The sequence below is a fragment of the Bos taurus genome, chromosome 20 (assembly GCF_002263795.3).
Source record: "Bos taurus isolate L1 Dominette 01449 registration number 42190680 breed Hereford chromosome 20, ARS-UCD2.0, whole genome shotgun sequence".
Lineage (NCBI taxonomy): Eukaryota > Metazoa > Chordata > Mammalia > Artiodactyla > Bovidae > Bos > Bos taurus.
Window position 1 is genome coordinate 684377 of NC_037347.1, and position 20484 is coordinate 704860.

Genomic DNA, 20484 nt, shown 5'->3' on the forward strand with positions numbered 1-20484 from the left:
CCTCACACAAGATTACTGCCTGCTCATGGGGCCGAGACAGCCCTCATTAATCTCAGGAAGCGGGAGGGCAGACTCGGGCAGTGCAGCAACTCAGACTAACTAGGGAACACAAAGGCCGCCTGCCCAGCTTTGTTTTGAAAGCGTCAATTCCAAATTCTGCTAGCTGGCAGAGACAGGGGTTATTGATTTTCCCTTCTGGAATGCATGTCCTACAGAGTCCTCGCAAATAGAAACTGAAAAACAGAGGAAAACATAACTGCTGAGAAAGATAGAGCAAGGGGACATTTTTAAAAAACAATCTATGCTGGTTTTGTCTTTTTCTTATTACGCTTTGCTGGATTGTGGCTTGTCATCTCTCTTTTTGTTCCAATTCATTTTCTCCCTTATTTCTATGTCTTACGATTCTCTCTCTCTCTCTTCTCTCTTTCCCCCCTCTTTTCCCTCTCTGGGCCTTCACTGATCCCTACCATGGTATTTGCATATTGAAGGCAGGCAACATTGGCATGTCAAATATTGGTCTCTCTACAGGTCGGTATGCCTGAATGCCTCTTTTGCCAGAGCAATCTATCCATCTTATTGTCTCTATTTATTTATTTATTGTGTGTTAAAGATGAAGATTCTACTTTTAAAATTTTATTATTATTTTCTAAAACTTTTTATTGGAGTTTTTGAAGCGACTGAGCACACAGGCACACAGTTGTTTTATAATGGTATTGTGTTAGTTTCTACTGTACAGCAAGGTGAATCAGCTATACATATGCAAATATCCCCTCTTATTTCAATTTCCTCCACATTTAAGTCATCAGAGCACCGAGTAGCATCCCCCATGCTATACAGCAGGTTCTCATTAGTTATCTTGGTATCAGAGTGAAAGTGTCAGTTGCTCTGTCACGTCTGACTGTTTGCAACTCCATGGACTGGAGCCTGCCAGACTCCTCTGTCCATGGAATTCTCCAGGCCAGAATACTGGAGTGGGTAGCTGTTCCCTTCTCCAGGGGATCTTTCCATCCCAGGGATTGAACCCAGGTCTCTCCCATTGCAGGCAGATTCTTTACTGTCTAAGCCATCAGGGAAGCCCCTGATGATCTTATTTACAAGGCAGAAATAGAGACACAGACACAGAGAACAAGCTATGGATACCAAGGGGGGAGGGGAGGATGGGAGGAACTGGGAAGTTGGGACTGACATATATACACTGTTGATACTACGTATAAAATAGACAACTAATGAGAACATCGTCTCTCTTTAAATAGAGAACCTCTCCTCTCCCAGGCAGGCGCTGTAGCAGGATCAGCCCATAAAACCAGCTTTGAGTAATTGCATAGAGGGATATCCCCAGCTAACCGCATTCTTTCTTTTCTCCAGAGAAGCAGGAAGCAAATCCGGGCTTCCTTCTGCTGCCTGGGTGGGGGCAGGGCACTAAATCCCCCCAGCACCAGCATGACACCAGTGGCTCCTCATCCCCACCAGGTTCAAACATCCCCACGGTCCTTTCAGCTCTGATGAATCAGGCCTCTGCTTGCCAGCAGCCCCGTGGGTTACTTTCCTTCCTCTTTCTGCTGGTGGGGCTGAGTGGGGAGCAAGCTGGCTAGACAGAAATGTCCATGGACTGAGTCCAGAAGATGGGTGGGTAAGTACTAAGTGCAGAGGCCTAGGCCCAACGGGGTCTGCTGACTGTTACTAAATTAAATGCAACACATTAACTGAAACTCAGTTTTGTCATCTGGAAAATGCGGGTAACACAGTCTCTTGCTTCTTGAAGGGAAATGTCAGGACAAGCGAAGAAAATCCACATCAAGACTACAAAATCATAAACCACAAATAGCCAATCCCTGATTTTCTCCTCTTAATAGTATCATGAATCGACAGCCTGATACTACAATAATTTATCATCTCCTATTTTGCTTAAGTAATAGTAGAAGACTGTTACGCTCCCTGGCAGGTGGTTCTCAGATCGATGGCAGGGATATATTTTCCCGAGGTTTAAAATTCGCTCTTTGTCACTCACAAGAGAGAGAATCTACAACTGGGTGATTGAGGTGTGGCTGAGTAGGGTGTTCCCTTAACAGGTTTTATACAAACAGTTTTTACAAACTGTCTCCTATTTCACATGTAGTGATGCATATTTAAATGTACAACTACAGCCATCAACCTTTATTCAGATGCTTCCTTCTTGACCTTGCTCCACAGCTTGGGTCCTATATCTTCAATTGCGTGCCTGCATGCGTGAGTGTTCAGTCATGTCCAGCTCTTTGTGACCCCATGGACTGTAGCCTGCCAGGCTTCTCTGTCCATGGGATTTCCCAGGCAAGAATACTGGAGTGGGTTGCTATTTCTCCAGGGGATCCTCCAGACTCAGATGGAAGCCGTGTCTCCTGCACCGGCAGGCAGGTTCTTTATCACCGTGCCACCTGGGAAGCCCCTTGCCTCTAATTACCTACACTTCATTTTCTCTTAAGGCTAGAAGATGATTGAGTTTTACACCCTCTGAGTTAAACCAGAGATGCAGCTGTGACCACAGACCAAAGTCAGAGAACCAGCAGGAACAGGGTGGGAGGGCAAGTTCACCAATTTCCTAATGCACAAAAGATGCTCTGCCCACACCGTGGAAGACTTGACACTACTTTACACTCAACTCAGCATCTTCCAGCCTCGATCTTCCTCCTGATCTTTCGATCTCTGTGGAATAGGAGCTCCAAGAAGGCAGAGCCCACAGGTACATATCTTACTTCCTGCGTTTTCCCCTAGAACTGGCATTTAGTAGGAGCTCAGAAAACATTTGAGGCTGCATGTATGGATGACTATCAGAACTTGCCATCACTCTCTGTGTCATCTAAATATGGAACGCATCCTTTCCCTCTTCTTTTCCTCAGTCTAATAACTCACCGATTGCCAGCCCTGCTGCCTTGGTTCTCCCTGGCATCTTACTGTGGGACTCCTCCTTTCAGTCCTGCCTGAGAGCCTCATCTCCACGTCCCCTCTCCTCCTTCCACATTCTCCTGTCCGAGGTTCCTCTTCCAGAGTGAATGTTTCCATCATGACCTCTTTCAGGTCGGAAGCTATCCACCTTCTCAGTACCTAGCTAAAGTGCATGCTCCTTGCAGGCAAGGCTCGCCACCACCTGGCCCCACCTCTCTTTCTGACCTGCTCACCTATTATTCTGGCGCATAATCTCCTTACTCTGCACACAATATTTGCCCGTTCACTCTGTGCATTCCAATCAGGATTCCAGGCTCAGCGCAAGTCTTTACAATTATAACCACACTACAGCGCTCATTCTGACCTGATCACCTGTGACTCTGGCTCATGATCCCCCCACTCTCACGAGACGGCTCAGCTTGTGTCCCTTGACACCCAACTTGTATAGGCTTGCCTCCCCACTCTGCACACACCATTTGTCTGTGCGCTCTGTGAATTCCATCGTCACTCTGTCTGGGCTCAGTGAAAAGCTTCACAAAGACAACAGAAGACAGCGGTAACATTAACTACAACTTTCTAAGCACCTTCCAAGTGCCAAGCAAAGTACTGTATTATATTCAAACACGTTATTCCATTTACCTTCACAAAAGCCCTGGAGGTGAAGTACAATTCTCATCCTCCTCTCACAGCGTAGAAATCAAGGCTCAGAGCGTCAAACACTGTACCCTGGGGTCACAGAGTCAGTACGGGAAACAGCTGGGTATCAGGCACATGTCTAGCAGATAACCAGAGTCATGGTTCTATCTTTTAGGTGACACTGCCTAAAGCTAGTGTTCTTCTTCGAGCTCTGACAGTCCTTCATAACGCATGGCCACTGGTCAGCGGATTTTCCTGTGGGCTGTTAAAACTCTTGACGTTCTCTCAGATGCACGCTTCTTGTCCCCAGTTACACCATAAGTCACCTGAGACCATGACTCATACTTCTGGGCCTTAGAGGTCCTAGTCCCCCAAAGCATGCTGACTGATCAGAAGCATTAAGTAATCAACCTCTTGCGCTTTGTTGGTTAATTCATCCTTTAAGCAGTGAGTTTATTTGCCTCCCCTGTTCCCCTAGACCCTTGCTGTTCAGGATGCACATCCGGGTGGAAAAGGAGGCCCTGTCCATAGTGCTTGAGTTTGCAGACTCTTAACACCTTCTGCTCCTGAGGCCTGTGTGAAATCAGAGACAGTACATGGAACAGCAGCAATAAACCCTCAAACCCCAGCAACTACTGAGGATGACTCTAAGAATGAATCACTTTGCTGAGAGTCAAAAATGTGGTTAGTAATTACACAGTCCTGCTTATCCATCACCATGATTTACTTTTATTAACTGGCTCATTTAAAAGCACAGCCATGACACAGGATAGATATATCCCTTTCTGTATGTAAGATGTTGATTGGGGGCTCAACAATCAGGAAGGTGGTTGACTCTGAGTTAGTCACTGTTCTCTGGTCCTCAGTTTTCTCACTGACCTGGGAAATTTAGGGATCTGATCCCTTCCTGCTTTTCTGGGACACTGCTCAACACCACCTCTTTTGTGCTCCGTCTTGAGTCACAGTCTCCACAGTCCTTGTCTGCTCTTCCCAGCCCTTCTCTGCTGCTGGGCAGATGAAGCAGTGGGCAGCCTCCTACCTGGAGCCCTTTGCACAGTCCTCTCTGGCCCTTGCCCCCTTCACCCCAGATGCCTGTGCCCTCTGGTGTGCTTTGCATATTAAACACCTAAAGCTTTCTGCTTAGTTCTCAGCAAAGGGGAGGTAGATAGCCTATATTGGGAAGCCATCATCAGCTTTCTGGCACACCGAAGTCCCTGCAGTCCTTATAGGGAAACGTCAGAGCTATAGTAGTTTTTGTTTTTTTTTTTTAAATCTCCTTCAAGACTTTTCAAGTTGGAGACAAGCCTGTGCAGGAGGCCAGTGGGCAGAAACGCCCCCTCTGTGCCCCTCTCCAAACTCAGGTTCTGAGCACATGGGCTCAGGAGGGCAGGCAGAAAATTCCAAAGGCACACTCCTGGTGAAGGAAGGGCCCAGGGGCCATGATTAGCGGCAAACAGTGGGGGCCAGGCAAGAAGCTACAAAAATCATTTGGCAAGTTCAAAAGCAGGGTGATGGAACAGTTCTGCACCAGTTGCAGTAACGGGCAAGGGAATCCTTAAATGACATAGACCTGCCCATGCGCACATGTGTGCACACAGACACACGGGAGTGCAGAAAGGGTACACAGACCGGTCCACTACTTTTGAAACTTCCTATGAATCAATACTTATTTCAAGATAAAAAATGAAGAAAAGCCCCAAGCGCCTAGTGCAGTAGGTCTGGCTATGTCGCCCCAGGATCCTGGCACACAAGGCCTGATGCTCCCTCATAAGATCCTATTTAACAACAATGAGATCTTCACCGTCACGGTCTTCAGCATCATCAAGGCTCCCACTTGCTGAACACATTGAGGCACTCAGCATGAAAAGCATTTTCTCATTTGCACCAACACCCCACCAGGCCATCACCCCCGTTTTACAGAAGGTAATGAGCTTAGGAGAAGCTGCGTTGAGCCTCAGGCCACAGGGCTGCTGTGGAACAGGAGTGGGACTGGGGTCTGGGACTCTGTATTGATGCTTGGGGACGAATGATCAAAGAAGAGCTGCCTCGGCATTCTGGAAACCACTTAAGCACACCCCTCAATCTGTCCCAAAGGCAGCTGGCCGGAGGCAGCTCCAGGCGCGGGATGCTGCCTGCCTGTCCCGTGGTGCTCACCCCGCCTTTGCCCAGAAAGCCCGTCTGCAGCAAAGCAACAGAAACATCACTTACAGGTTCTTCACGTCGGCGATGCCGCGGAACGCCTTCCTCGGGATTCCCAGGATCTGGTTTTCGCTCAGATCTCTAAACAAGAAGAGAAGAGGCACAGGCGTTAAGGACCCAGCCAGGCTTTATCTGCATCTCATTATGATAACAAAACCCCTCTGGTGGCTGCGTCTGCGGTCAGGAGTGTTTGGGGAACTGTTTAGTTTCAGGCCCCAGGCTGGGAGCAGCCCTCACATTGTTCTTCTGGTGATGGCCTTGCTGAAATGGTTCGCAGGCGGCCGGCTGCCTCCAGGGCGGGCTCTGTGGGTGGTCTCGCACCTCCAGGCCACGAGCCAAGCGTGGGTTATTTGTTGCACGCTGCACCCAATTCTGTTTTGCCACCTCCCTGAGATGACCCCTTCCTCCCCTCCCCCATGGCGCACCTCCCCCAGGGCAGGGTCAACCCCTCTCCCTCTCCCGTCTTCTCAGGGACTCTGCCTTTGTCATCTGAGATGGGAATGCAGCCTGGCCATCCAGATTTTCTGACGTGGGGGGAGATGCCATCTCTGCTTTTCTGGGGCTCCGGAGAGACTCGGGGTGGGGGGGCCTCCTGGATTGTCTTAGGGATAGGTATGATGGATTCAAGTTGCATTTCCACAAACCCACCCAAAATAGGGGTTCTACTGCACTCCATGTAGTATTTAGCAGCGTATCATGCTGTTTTGAGCAGGGAGGGGAAAGGGACAAAGTTCGGGTCTCAAAGCTGCTCAGAAAGAAGTCTGTATCAGCGTCCTCTTTAAGAATCCCCAAAGCCTCACTTTCCTTTCCTGAGACCCATGCGTTTGTTTTGGTTCTCACGGCCTTCCAGTTTTCTTTTTTGCTGGACCAAATATATGCACCTGTTTTCATTCATACCCCAAAGCTTGCTTGGGGTCTTAGTGAGTAATCAAGCATATATTTGTGTATCAATCATGTCTATATATACAAGTATGTATCTTCCTTATTTTGAAAAGAACACAATAACTTTCAGATATTAAGGTAAAAAATGTCCTACCCAGACACAACCACTGTTACCAATTAGGAGGAATATATATATATTTCACCAATATGATCTCATAGTATATAGTCTGCTATAACACTTTTCCCCCACTATATTGAGAACATCTGTTTCTGTCATTAACAGTATGCCAATGCCAACATTTCTTAATGGCCGTACATCATCTGATTCTACAGATGGCTATGATCCTCTGCTGTTAAGTATTTATTTATTTGTCATTTAAGGCAACCCTGGGATGAATTTTCCCAGTGCCCACACATTTTGAGGACACTTGTTTGGCTACCTCCTTGATATAAAGTCGTATGAGGAGATGTACTGGGTCACAGGGAAAATGTCTTAAATTGCCATGCTGTCCTAGAGGCAGCTGGACATTCCTATGCTGATTTTCCATGGGCACCTAATCCAAAGCTATGCTGCTGCTGCTGCTGCTAAGTCGCTTCAGTCGGGTCTGACTCTGTGCAACCTCAGAGACGGCAGCCCACCAGGCTCCCCCATCCCTGGGATTCTCCAGGCAAGAACACTGGAGTGGGTTGCCATTTCCTTCTCCAATGTATGGAAGTGAAAAGTGAAAGTGAAGTCGCTCAGTCGTGTCTGGCCCCTGGCAACCCCATGGACTGCAGCCTTCCAGGCTCCTCCATCCATGGGATTTTCCAGGCAACAGTACTGGAGTGGGGTGCCATTGCCTTCTCCGAATCCAAAGCTATAGATGATTCCAAATATATTTGGAAAGAGAAGTCAGACCACCATCCTCCACTAAAACCTGGGCCCTCTAAATTAACCATGTTGCCAGGAGCAAGAGGAAACCTAGGAAGCAGGAGAGAGGTGTCCCTTTTCTGCTCTCATCCGCTGAGCTGAGTTGCCCTACTCTGAGCGGTGGGCCAAACTCAAGATCCATGGAGACGCGGGCCGCTATTAGGCCCTGAGGCCAGGTCTGGTGTTGGGGTCAGGTGCAGAGACAAACACAGAGGGAAGTCTTGGGGCTGAGTAACAGGGTGCTCCCAGTCTCGAATCCAGTTTCCTCTGCCTGCAACTGATGTCAGTCAATTCAGATGCAGAGTGCGCCCCGCTGCAGGCTCCCCAGGCTGGGCCTGATTCAATGAGCAGGGCTCCAGCCTGCAGTCTGGGCGCTGAACAAAGCCCATGACAACAGCAGAGGTCAGGCAGTGTCACCAAGGCCACTCCCCTGCTCTCCATCAGCCTTCAAGAGAAGGGGGCCCAGGTCCTGTCATCCGACTCAGGCAATTTCCACCAGGCATCTGGGCTGAACCTGAGGCTCCGGCAGCCACAAAGGGCCCAGTCTTTTCTGCCAAGTGGAGGCTGGTCTCCAGGACAGCGAGCCCTTGCCCGCTTCTCTCTCAGACTTGGCTGCTGCCTTTGGCCGCTCTGGGAAACCGCTCAGGCCACATTTTTGGCAAACAGCTAATGATCAAAATCAGGGGCAGGTGGAGGAAACAGGAGAGAGGTTTAGAATGGTCAGCTCTAAGCACACTTGAAAGCCAGATGAAGTGGTACATAGTCCAATAATGCCTTCACCCTTTGGGTTTACTTACCCCGGTATACTAAACCAATAACAATTGTATGCATATTCTGGTTTGCAGTACAGTGGGATGAAGAGAGGACAGTCTTATTTAAGCACAAAAATCTGGTGGAGGTGCCGGGCAATCTCCCATGAAAGTGGTCACACAGACAAAATCCTGCACTGGGATGGGACGGCCACGTGGGTTTCCGTTCACTTTTCTCTTGCTGTAAACACACCCAGTCTTGCTCCTACTTTCAGAAGCCCCATTTAAAGCATTGCTCTTGCCACCTCCTTGCCATGCCTTCCTCTTGCCACAATTTGAGCAAAACTGTAGATGGTAGGGAATTTATCTGTTCCCCATGACAATCTGCTTGTAAATTTTATTAATTTTATTTTCCATGGAGCCTCTTTTCTCTGGCTACCGGTACCACTGCCATTTATCTGCAGGACTGTATATTGATTTTATAAATACCTCTAGTGGGCTGACAAACTGGCAGCTTTAATGGTGTTACTGATGGGGTGTGGAGGAGGGTTCAGGGCTGCGTGCTCCATTTTCGGTAACTGTCCCTTCACAATTATCTTGGGGCCTTTGTGAGGGTTCCTAATAGTGTGTTTATCTCAGCGTGATGCCAGAGCATGGAGCTATTGTTAAGTACTATCTTTGAGAGAGACAAGAGCCACCATTTTCGCCTGACACTTAGATAAAAATAACAAAGTCTATCCGGGGTGCTCAGAGCGTAGTTCTGGCCAGTTGCTTGTCGGGGGTTAGTGCTTCCCCCTTCCTGGGGAGATGCTCAAAAGTGGCCAGTGAAACAACCCTAGAGGAAAGGAAGAGGTTGGACTAGGGTGAGAGAGAATTGAGCTGGGGTTTTCTGGGGCAATAAAAGAAGATGACCGGTAGGAAAGGCTTTCTTGGTTGGAAAGTGGGGCTACAGATTGGAATGCCTTTTTAAATAATTAGGACTCAGAAAGGAGAACTGCATTAGCTAAAGTGCATTTTCCTGCTTCCGGAAAATGATTAACCAACTGATTATTCCATTCCAAAACACCAAACCAAAGAGGACTTATTAAGGAGACAGTAAGTCAAACAGGAGTTGGCAAGAACCAATAGATCCCCCTTCCAGCCAGCACTCCCCGCCCCCCCCCCCCCGCCCCCGCGCCTTTTTAATTTACTAAAATGCTTTGGACACAGATTAACTTTCTTCGCAAATTTATTATTGTTTCATCTACCTTGAAATGGGAAATGCAGACACTTTGATAAATGGATTGAAAGGTTGTCTAGTTTCAGTGGCGCTTTTGAAATGCTTCCCGGGGCTCTCCCTGCAATGTCAGGCATGCTTTGTTCTCAGAGCAGCGGTGAATGACAGTCCCCACCTTCAGCCCACCCCTGCCTCCCCATGTTTACCAGGCAAGGCAAGATGCAGGAAAATGCTCTCTGCTCCGGTGGGGACAAAGTGTTTGTCCTGATCACCTTCAGGCTATGAGGAAGTCCTGTCTGTGTTAAATGGCAGTTTATGGGGGTGGGGGAGATTCGCTCCTGGAGGCCGATCTCCAATTACTCCCAAGTTTCAGGACACGGTTTGGAAGCTCCCCAACCATGGGAAATTCTTGTGTCTGAAGTGATAGAGCCACTTATTAGCTGTATGATCACAAAAACTACTGAAATGCTCCATGCCTCAGTTTCCCCTTACTGATCTCCTGCAGATTAACACTGAGGATGAAATGAGTTGGTATGTGTATACTTTGCACAGTGCCTGGAACCCCGGAGGCATTCAGTGAAAGGCTGCATTTATTTCTTGAACTTTCCCCCATTCCGTCCTGGATTTACAGTGCTGAAAATGTCCCTTTTCACCAACCTCAGGACATATGCCTACAACTCCGCAAAGAATAGAACACATAAACATCGTTACTATTCTTTTCATAAAATCTGAGGGAGATCAAACTTCCTCTCGGGCTTTCCTGGTGATCCAGTGGTTAAGAATCTGCCTGCCAATGCAGGGGACACAGGTTCCATCTCCAGTCCGTGAAGATCCCACACGCTGCAAGGCAAGTAACCCTGAGCACTCCAACTACGGAAGCCTGTGAGCCCCGGGCCTGTGGTCCGCAGCAAGGGAAGGCGCTGAGGGAGAAGCCTGCGCACTGACCTAGAGGGTAGCCCTGGATCACCGCAACTACAGAAAACCCAGCACAGTCACGGGTAAAAATAAACAAATAAATGATTTTAAAACTTCCTCTCATCTATCATCTAGATAGCTGTATCCATATTTGACTCTAGATTCTTTTGGATAAAACAGGAGCGTTTGATTCAGGAAGAAAGGAGTATCTTAGAGGGGGCTCTTTCAGAAGCAGATGCTTGCTCCAGTGATGGATTTACAAAGTACTCCTGGGAGAGACAAATAAGGGATGGAGAAAATTGGATGGAGAAGGAAATAAAGGACAGTCAGGTAGAGTGCTGGCTTTGGCCCAATGCCCTGGGAGCTCCAGTCTCTAACCAAGGGTGCTGGGTCTTCATAGCCCAGCATTAGACAGTCCTTGTTTGACCACCCAGGAGAAATGTGAATTCCCTGGTTTGCCTGCTCTCCGTAAGTCTGGATGAAGGGACTCCAGCAGCTCAAGGACAGATTGCTGAAGAAGTTCCCAGCCATGAGGTTCAGCAGCAAAGTCCAAAGAAGCAGGAGATGGGAGCTAATGTTGGTAAAGGGAACCCAAGGGATTCAAACCAAAGCGCTTCATATGAAGGCTTCAACGTTAGTTTTTCTAAATCAGGAAGTTCTCAGAAGATTTAAAAAATCACCCCAAGATGACATATCCAGGATCAGGGGTCAAGAGGCCATGAGGGGAAGCTAATTGAGAAAAAAAAAAAAAAAAAACTGCAGCAACCCAATCTGGCACCTTCTTTGTCTATTTCCCCAAACCCTTTGCACTGAGACCAATCAAGGGCCTTTTTAGTAATGTAAACAAAAACAAACAAACAAACAACAACAACAAAATATATATATATCTATATCCATCAACTCTTGATTAGCCAAACTAAAAGAGGGTATGATCTAAAAGCATTTATATTTAGAACCTTCATTGGACTGGGGGTCAGGATTCTCTTTGGCCCAAGACTGTACTAAAATTACTTTCCTAGTCACTCGCACTGTCTAGCAGAAAGAAATAATCCATTGGTGTAGTAGGTATCAACCCAAACTCATTTCATTTCTGACGGATAATCCATGAATCTAAAATTTCTCGGACTCTCAATGTTATCATCCTGTACAAAGCTGAACCTTCCTCCCCTACCCCCAAGTCCTAAAATATAGTAAATGTGATGCATCACTCTGCTCTAGGAGTTAAAGAGAGAGGTTCTGCTTTGCTTACCTTGTTTTATACAGTAGGAGGGACAAATATGCAGGAAAAATTATTCCCAGGGGATTTTTACAATGTGGGCTTCAGGGGGGGATTTATCTTAAAAGGTAAATCTCTTGTGCAGGCAATTTATCTTAATAAGCAAGATTATACATTTGCAGTTGGGTCACTGTCAAAACCAAATGAGCCCCAAACATAGGTCCCAGCTAAGATGGAGAAACAGTGGAAACAGTGACAGACTTTATTTTGGGGAGTTCCAAAATCACTGCAGATGGTGACTGCTGCCATGAAATTAAAAGACACTTGCCCCTTGGAAGAAAAGCTATGATCAACCTAGTGAGCATATTAAAAGGCAGAGACATTACTTTGCCAACAAAGGTCCATCTAGTCAAAGTTATGGTTTTTCTAGTAGTCTTGTATGGATGTGAGAGTTGGACTATAAAGAAAGCTGAGCATTGAAGAATTGATGCTTTTGAACTGTGGTGTTGGAGAAGACTCTTGAGAGTCCCTTGGACTGCAAGGAGATCCAACCAGTCCATCCTAAAGGAAATCAGTCCTGAATAATCACTGGAGGGACTGATGCTGAAACTCCAATACTTTGGCCACCTGATGCGAAGAACTGACTCACTTGAAAAGACCCTAATGCTGGGAAAGACTGAAGGCAGGAGGAGAAGGGGACAACAGAGGACGAGATGGTTGGATGGCATCACTGATTCAAGGGACATGAGTTTAAGTAAACTCCGGGAGTTGGTGATGGACAGGGAGGCCTGGCATGCTGCAGTCCCTGGGGTCGCAACGAGCTGGACACGACTGAGCGACTAAACTGAACTGACGAAGTCCTGATAGGTCCAGCTGAGTGTCTGGTCAATAGCATTCTTTGTCTGAGGGAGATTACAGTAGAATACCTGAATCGTTTCCTGAAGGAAACGCCACCGATCTCAGAGATCCAGAGACTCAAAGTATCAGTGGGGGACCATCGCCACCTCCCCAACAACAACGATTTCCCACGGCTCCAGCTGGGTTTCTGGTATTTCACTGCAGCAGGGTTGACGTTGCCTGCTCCCTTGATGTTAAAAAGTTACAGAATGAAGCACTTCAATGAGAGTTCCTTCCTTTCTGCCTTCTCTGGACAAGTTCATTAGAAAAGTTCTAGCATTCAGACACTTAAGATTGGTGGGGATTAAATGACTGTTCAGATTTTTACTCCACTCAACAGAAAGTGAGTTGAGCACCTACTGTGTGCTGCACTACTGAGACCCAGAAGTGAACAGAACCAGGTTTCTCTTCTCCTGGAACGTGCATCTTATTGATCACAGATACAAATAAACAGACTCCTTCATATATAGGAATATAAAAACCTAGACACTTCAAAACATAAGCTGCAATTTCACTGTTTTCTTTTTTTCCTTTTCAACAAGTAGAAAGCCTGTATCTAAATTCACACTGTAAGATTGTTGCTAACCACCAAGGAAAATAATTCACAGTTTTGTTTTCCTCAAAGTTCAAAATCTTTTTAGGTTTTAGGGGGGGAAAAAGGGAAAGATGCCAATCTGAACTGGGACTTGCAGAGATGCAGATTTGTTTAATCAAGTATTTTGGATTTGTCTTTTAAAGTGGACAGTTGGATAAAAATCAGGATAGTTTGAAAATGTTATTAACAGGGCAGCTGTCCCCACAGTAGGGCTCACTGCCTACCTGATCAGAATTTACTGATGATGCTTTGAAAAAAATATATAGATCCTGTATTTAAAAATAATGTAGATATGATAATAGCATTATGTTTTCAATGTTTTTATGTGTTATTTTTTTTCTTTCACTTATGTCTTTATCTTTGAGAGATACATACTGAAATAATTAAGGATGAAATGATAATGTGAGTTTTACTTCAAAACAATATAGGAGAGGAAGAACTGGGTAGAGAGATTGATAAAACAAGATTGGCCATAAGTTAATACTTATTAGAGCTCAGTGATGGGTATTAAGGGGGTTTGTTTATAATCCATGCTTGACTTTTACACAAGGGTAAAATTTTCCATAATAAAAAAAAATTTTAAGACTGATTCCTGGGACCCATCCCAGATCTACTAAATCAGAAGCCTTGAGGATGATTTCTGGACACTTTGAACAAGTTTATGAACATGGGTAGGATAATTAGTGTATCTGATTAGGTGCCAAGTTCATATTCTAGCTGTGTGTCTTTAAGAGTATTAATTCAATCCTTTAAGCTTCAATTTGTACTTCTTTGAAATTAGGATAAGCATCATAGATAATGGACAAGCAAGTGCTGTCTATATTCTAGGCAGGATATAAATGCAAATCACTATCTTTATTTTATCAGCATGGAGTTAACAGAGCATCCTACTTCTTTACATATCTAGTCTGCTTAGGGAAAATCTTGGGTCCAAGATGCAAAGTCTCAGGTGTAGGCTTGCTGGTGTTGAGCAAAATGATCATGGGATATGTAGGTGGATGGGTAGGTAGGTAGCTAGATTGATCAATAGATAGATGGGTGGATGGGTAGGAGGGTAGATGGATGGATGGATGGATGGATGGATGGATGGGTAGGTGGGTAGATGGACGGATGGATGGATGGGTAGGTAGGTTGGTAGATAGGTAGATAGATGGTAGATAGACAGATGGATAGATAGGTAGGTAAGTAGATGAAAGGAGGGTTGAATGGATGGGTAGGTAAATGGATAAGTAATAGACAGATGGATAGATGGAGGGAGAGCGTCTCCTCACAGGAGGAGGCTGTGGCAGATAGAGTGACAACGTCTAACCTGTATTTTAGAAATCCACTCAGGGGCCCAGTTTGGAGGCTGACCCAGAGGGGACTAAGAGTCCCCGGGTGACTCCACCTCTCCCAGGATCCCAGAGGTCTGGCAGAGGTAAACCAAGTTCTTCGTCCCTCCCAAACCCTCAGGTGAGGCTCTGCCTGAGTGAGACGCGACATTCCTGCTGGAGCCTCACAGATGAGGAGTTTCCCACAGATTTCTAAGAGAGCTGCAATCTAAGAGAGAAGTCACTGGAGGGCAGGGAGTGAGCAGAAGGGCATGGCCAGGCTGAGAGGCAGATCTAGAGCCACGACGGCCGATGCAGCCTGGTGTTTGAGCACAGCGGAACTCAAGGACCCTCTGAGGGGCCGAGGGCTATAAGCTGCTACAAAAGCCTGCAAATGGAATTGGGGTTCTTGGTTTGCTCTGAGTAGTAGAGGCACCCCTTCTCTTTCTGGGCTGATGTTCTAGAGACCACAGACTAATGCATTCAGGTTTCCCAGGTTAAAGCAAATAAGTAAAGCAAAAGATTGTTATGGACAATCGTAACAGTGAGGAGGTAGGCTGGGGGAATGCAGGGCCCATTTAAATTAATTTCCCCCAAGGTTTATTCTCTGTGCTTGCCAACAGAACACTCCAAGGACTGAAGGGTGCAGAGGCCAGTATCCTTCCAAAGAAAGTGAAAGTATTAGCTCAGCTGTGTCCAACTCTTTGTGACCCCATGGACTGTAATCCTCTGTCCATGGACTTCTCCAGGCAAGAATTCTGGAGTGGTTGCCATTCCCTTCTCCAGGGGATCTTTCCGACCCAGGGATCAAACTCAGGTCTCCTGCATTGCAGGCAAATTTTTTACTGTCTGAGCTACCAGGGGAGCCTGCCCCTTCAGAGAAGACCTGCTAATTCTAGAGCAGTTCTGTCTTATCCAAGTATCATATGAGCCACTGGTGCAACTACATTCTCTCAGGGATTTTTCTGGCGATCCAGCGGGTAAAACATCGCCTTCCAGGGCAGGGGTGCAGGTTTGATCCCTGGTCAGGGAATTAAGATCCCATATGCTTCAAGGCCACAAAAACCAAAACATAAAAGAGAAACTACATTGTAATAAACTCAACAAAGACTTTAAAAATGATTCACATTAAAAAAAAACTTAAAAAATATTTCTCTTAGCTGCATCAAAAGCAATCAGTTGAGATGAATATTAATAAAGTATTTCACTTAACCTGACATATCCAAGACATAATCATTTCAATAAGAAAATAAATTAGTGAGATACTTTACATTCGTTTTTCATACCAAGTCTCTGGAATCTGTGTATTTTAAATCCATGTCAATTTGAGCCAGCCATCCCGTAAGTGCCTGATTGCCACATGTGGCTGATACCTATTGTATCAGTCTGTTCTAGGGCAAAGCTAGGAGCTGGATGCTAGAGTGATGTGTCCACTCATTGCCAAGAGAGAAAGAGCCTCCCATGTAGGAGTCAATCTAAAGGAGCCCAATGGAGGGTTGCTGGGTGGTGAGGGGAGGTTGAGTTATCAATGGGAAATGTGGAAAGGAGCCAGTCAAGATAGAAACCTCTGGATTCAGGGAAGCAAGTCATGAGTTGAAATATTCCAGTCATTCAATCATCCCTTCTAGGAGCAGAGAACCTCCTTCCAGTCGTGGGGTTTAATTTGCCTTTCCCAACCACTACCCTTCTAGGGCTGAAAGGATAAAACTAACACTTCCAGTCCAAATAGCACATGTATACCTGTGATGGATTCATTTTGATATTTGGTAAAACTAATACAATTATGTAAAGTTTAAAAATAAAATAAAATTAAAAAAAAAAAGAAGCTTTCTTCACTGAACTGTCATATGTAACTCCAACGAAGGCTCTTTGTGTTCATGATGTAGCATTATAACTGATTGATCATCTCCAGATAGTGGTGCAGAGGCTTAGCTTCTCAACAGTTTACTAATCCCTGGGATTATCACAATTTACCGACAAAACAGTTACTTCGGTGTGATTGGGCAGCTCTTATTGTCAGCCAAATTGAGCCTTCTGTTCTGGCCTTCCTTGTGTCACTGAATGATCAAGGAAATATTACCAGGATTCCGATTACTGGCATCTGACTTGAGTTTATGCGTTCATCACCAACGAACCCTTCAGGGAGTAAAACTGTGATTCAGGTATTCTTATATCATGTGCAAAAACCTGGTGCTGAAAATAATCTGACTGTAAGGACCTAATGATGTTAGTCGTTCAGTTGTATCTCACTCCTTGCAACCCCATGGACTGTAGCCTGCTAGGCTCCTCCACCCATGAAATTCTCTCCAGGGGATCTTCCCAATCCAGGGACTGAGCCTGGGTCTCCTGTACTGCAGGCAGATTCTTTACCGTCTGAGCTACTGTACCTGAGATAGTCCCTTGCCAACTGTTTTCCGTTCAATGAAATGTTTTGGTTTGATTTGTCAATCTTGGCTGGGGTGGGAAGAGCGGTCCACTTGGTTCAAAAAGATGGAGACTGGTGTTTTCTAATTTTCCTTTGTTTGAAGCTGTGCATCTGCCCAGTGGAGTTTGGGAAAGGGAGCCCATTTCTGTGCAATCCATCCTCCTCTCCGTGAGACATGCTGTTCCCACCCCCTCCTTCCCCTCCGCCCCTCTCTCTTGGCAGCCCTCCGAGGCTTTCATCCCTAATTTGATTGTTGTAGCTGACACTGTCAATCTGAAATCCAGTAGCATGTCTAATGCTGGCTGGACAAGGGGAATGCAGGAGGAGTCGAGGGGGAGGCAAATTCATCTTGCGAAGTAGCTTTATGTAAATCGATCCTTTGGCCGAACGCTGGAGCCAAGCATTTGCTGATTAATTGGAGAAGCGTCCTTGTTCCTGAGTCTTCTTTAGAGCGATGGCACAAATTGAGTCTGCTCTTCTTCACAAAGACATTCCCACGCCAAAAAGCCTTTGCAATTAGGAGATGAAACCTTGGGAGCGAGGGGGAGGTGGCAGGGGTCGGGGGAACGTTTATGGAATTGTTCTGAAATGAAGTGCATGCACTAGGTCTGCTTCGTGATCAACTGCTGACCTGAGTACCCTCGTTTGCCTCTCAGACGGTGGCCTGACAGCCTAAGTTCTGAGGCAGAACACCCCATAGGTGAAGATCTGCTTGTGCAATAATTAGCAAAAACTAAGAGGGTGGCTCGTGTGCCTTCTACATGTGTTTTTCTTGTGGATTCCAAATATATCTGTTCAGCTACTGCTCAGATCCGTTTCTGTTGGTGTCAAGAAGGAGGGAGTGAATCTGTGATTGATCAAATCCCTCTTTCATACCTTCTAAACTTTTCTGGAAAAAGAAAGCCCCAGCAAGATGTTACCTCATCCTCCAATGTGATCCTTTTAACTCTGTCCTGGAGCACTGTCTGGGGCTTCCTAGGTGGCCTGCCAATGCAGGAGACACAAGAGATGTAGGTTCCATCACTGGGTCAGGAAGATCTCCTGGAGGAGAGCATGGCTTTGCACTCCAGTATTCTTACCTGGAGAATCCCATGGACAGAGGAGCCTGGGGCTACAGTCCATAGAGTTGGAAGAGTCAGACATAACTGAAGCGACTAAGCGTGGACACGCATGCAGGGCATTGTTTAACTTGCCTATACCAAACCTTCTCTATCCCATCGATGATGTTTATACTGGAATGTGCCTTCAGAAACTCGGCCTCGCTCCAGAGAGACACAAAGCCTTCAGGACATTTGATATAGAAGAGAAAAGCAGGAGTAACATTTGTTCCTATGTAGATTTGATGTTGGTACATAGTAGAAAACCTCAAGAGATGATTGATATTTGGTCTCGGTTGCAGAGTACTCATTTAAAATACTGAATTATGTGCAAACCACATTTTACATAGCCATGTATCTCAAATAGTTCCCATTTGTGTTCTCTTCCATTAGAGGTCATTTCTATGTAAAACCATCAAAATTGCCTTTATAGGTCATGTCCATTTGACAGCCTCTAAACCTTCAGTTCAGACGGTAAAGCGTCTGCCTGCAGTGCGGGAGACCTGGGTTCGATCCCTGGGTGGGGAAGATCCCCTGGAGAAGGAAATGGCAACCCACTCCAGTGTTCTTGCCTGGAGAATCCCATGGACGGAGGAGCCTGGGGGGCTACAGTCCATGGGGTCGCAAAGAGTCGGACACGACGGAGCGACTTCACTCACTCACTCACTCATACCAAAAAGCTAATGACAAATGAGCAGGCTGCACACAGGTTAAGTGAGCGTGGATCTGGAAAGATTGCTTATGACTGCTAACCCATGCGCTGATGAGAGGCGGAGCTGGCCAGGTCACATGGTCTCTGCTACTGACCCCTCACTAAGTTATCGGCTTCATGTGGCCCAGGACGTCTGCTGAGCATGAGGCCTGATGCATAGCTTAAAAAATACCTGTCAAATGGATAAAAGAAAAAGCTAAAAAGATTTCATGGCATTACCTGGTCCAAGGGTGACTGAGAATAAACCTCCAGCTATGAGGAATTTTTTTTTCCAAGTCCAGGTTGTCCATTTAAATGAGAAAGAGCTCTGGACTCCTCCTTGACCCTTCCGCCTCTCCCTTCCTGGTGGAGTGTCATGTGTGTGAACTGATACAGTTAAAATAGGCTTGCATCCTATGGAGTCACAGATGAAGTGTCCAATTCAGAAGGGTTTAGTGAGCTGCGCTGAAGAGTGGGAGTGAGCAGTTATATGGGAAGATAGGCTATGCAGATGAATAATTAGCCTTTGGGGGACAGAGTTTAAACCTGGCCCGCGAGGGTACAGCAGTTTTGGAAAATGGATTTGATCTGGAAAGGGGCTGTGTGCCTGACAATCTTTCATCTCCCCATTTCTTATTTCTGGCACTTGTGGAGACTAAGATGATATAAGACAATGAAACTCCAGCTAGAGAAGGAGACACTTTGAGCATCAAGTGGCGGGAGATGTCAGGAGGGGATGACTGGCAGTGAAGAAGTGTTGATTATGTTTGTGATAATCTGTTCTGGGATCAAGCTCCTCACCACCAAATTGTCTGAAAGATCTGGAAATCCTCACGGAGGCTGAGGATCAGCAGAAGCCAAGTCGGGGGTGAGAGCAGAGGAAGCGGAGGTGGGAAGGAGAGGGGCAACCTGGAGCGAGACGTGACTGTGTTCGGGGAGCAGCTGAAGCCCCTTTCCCATGTCTATCCCTTGTAACCTTAAATGTTCAACTTGATGATGAGGAAGGATTCTTTGAACACATTCTCCTCTGCATGCTCTGGGGGCTTTCCTGATGACTCAGATGGTAAAGAAGCCATCTGCAATGAGAGACCTGGGTTCAACCCCTGGGTTGGGAAGATCCCCTGGAGTAGGGCACAGCAACCCACTCCAGTCTTCTTGCCTGGAGAATCCCCATGGACAGAGAAGCCTGGCGGGCTACAGTCTACGGGGTCAAAAAGGGTCGACACGAATGAGCAACTAAGCACAGCACACTGGAGGCTCTGTGTGTGCTGCGTCCTAAGACTAACATTTTATGGCTGAACAATTTCTCCTTAAGGGGATAGAGCACGGGTGTTACCCTCTGTGACCCATCTTGTCTTCTTTTTCTTTTTAAAATATTCATTTACTTTTGCCTGTGCTGGGTCTTCGTTGCTGCACAGACTTTTTCTCTCGCTGTGGCAACTGGGGGCCACGCTCCAGTTGTGCTTGGGCTTCTCATTGTGGTGGGTTCTCTTCTTGCAGAGCATGGGATCTAGGTGTGGTGCATGGGCTCAGTTGCTCCATGGCATGCGTATTTTCCTGTATTAGGGACTGAACCCATGTCTCCTGGATCAGCAGGCAGATTCTTTACCACTGAACCACCAGGGAAGCCCCATCCTGTCTTCTTAAAGACCTAGGAGGTGGCAGGGGCTGCAGCTGGCTCTGCCTTAAGCTGCAGCTGCCCAGAGGCTGGAATTTGGAATTCAGCACTGCAGCTCAAGGATACATGGCTTGTATATGCCTGTTCTTTCTTGTAACTTTTCAGAACCCCATCAAACAAGTGAAATCTCAACAGTGAAGGTGAGATGC

The 20484-nt window shown here is 46.4% G+C and overlaps 1 protein-coding gene across 4 annotated transcripts in view; it reads right to left on the minus strand.

Moving 5' to 3' along the window:
- The window catches only part of SLIT3 (slit guidance ligand 3), a 758707-nt gene that overhangs the window by 241408 nt on the left and 496815 nt on the right, over positions 1–20484 (minus strand). For all 4 annotated transcript variants that reach the window (XM_059878791.1, XM_024981391.2, XM_059878790.1 and 1 more), the window contains one exon: positions 5764–5835. Coding sequence is in view for 3 of the 4 variants with exons in the window: in XM_024981391.2 (XP_024837159.1) it covers positions 5764–5835 (72 nt within the window). In the remaining variant the exon portion in view is untranslated. The remainder of the gene's footprint in view (positions 1–5763; positions 5836–20484) is intronic.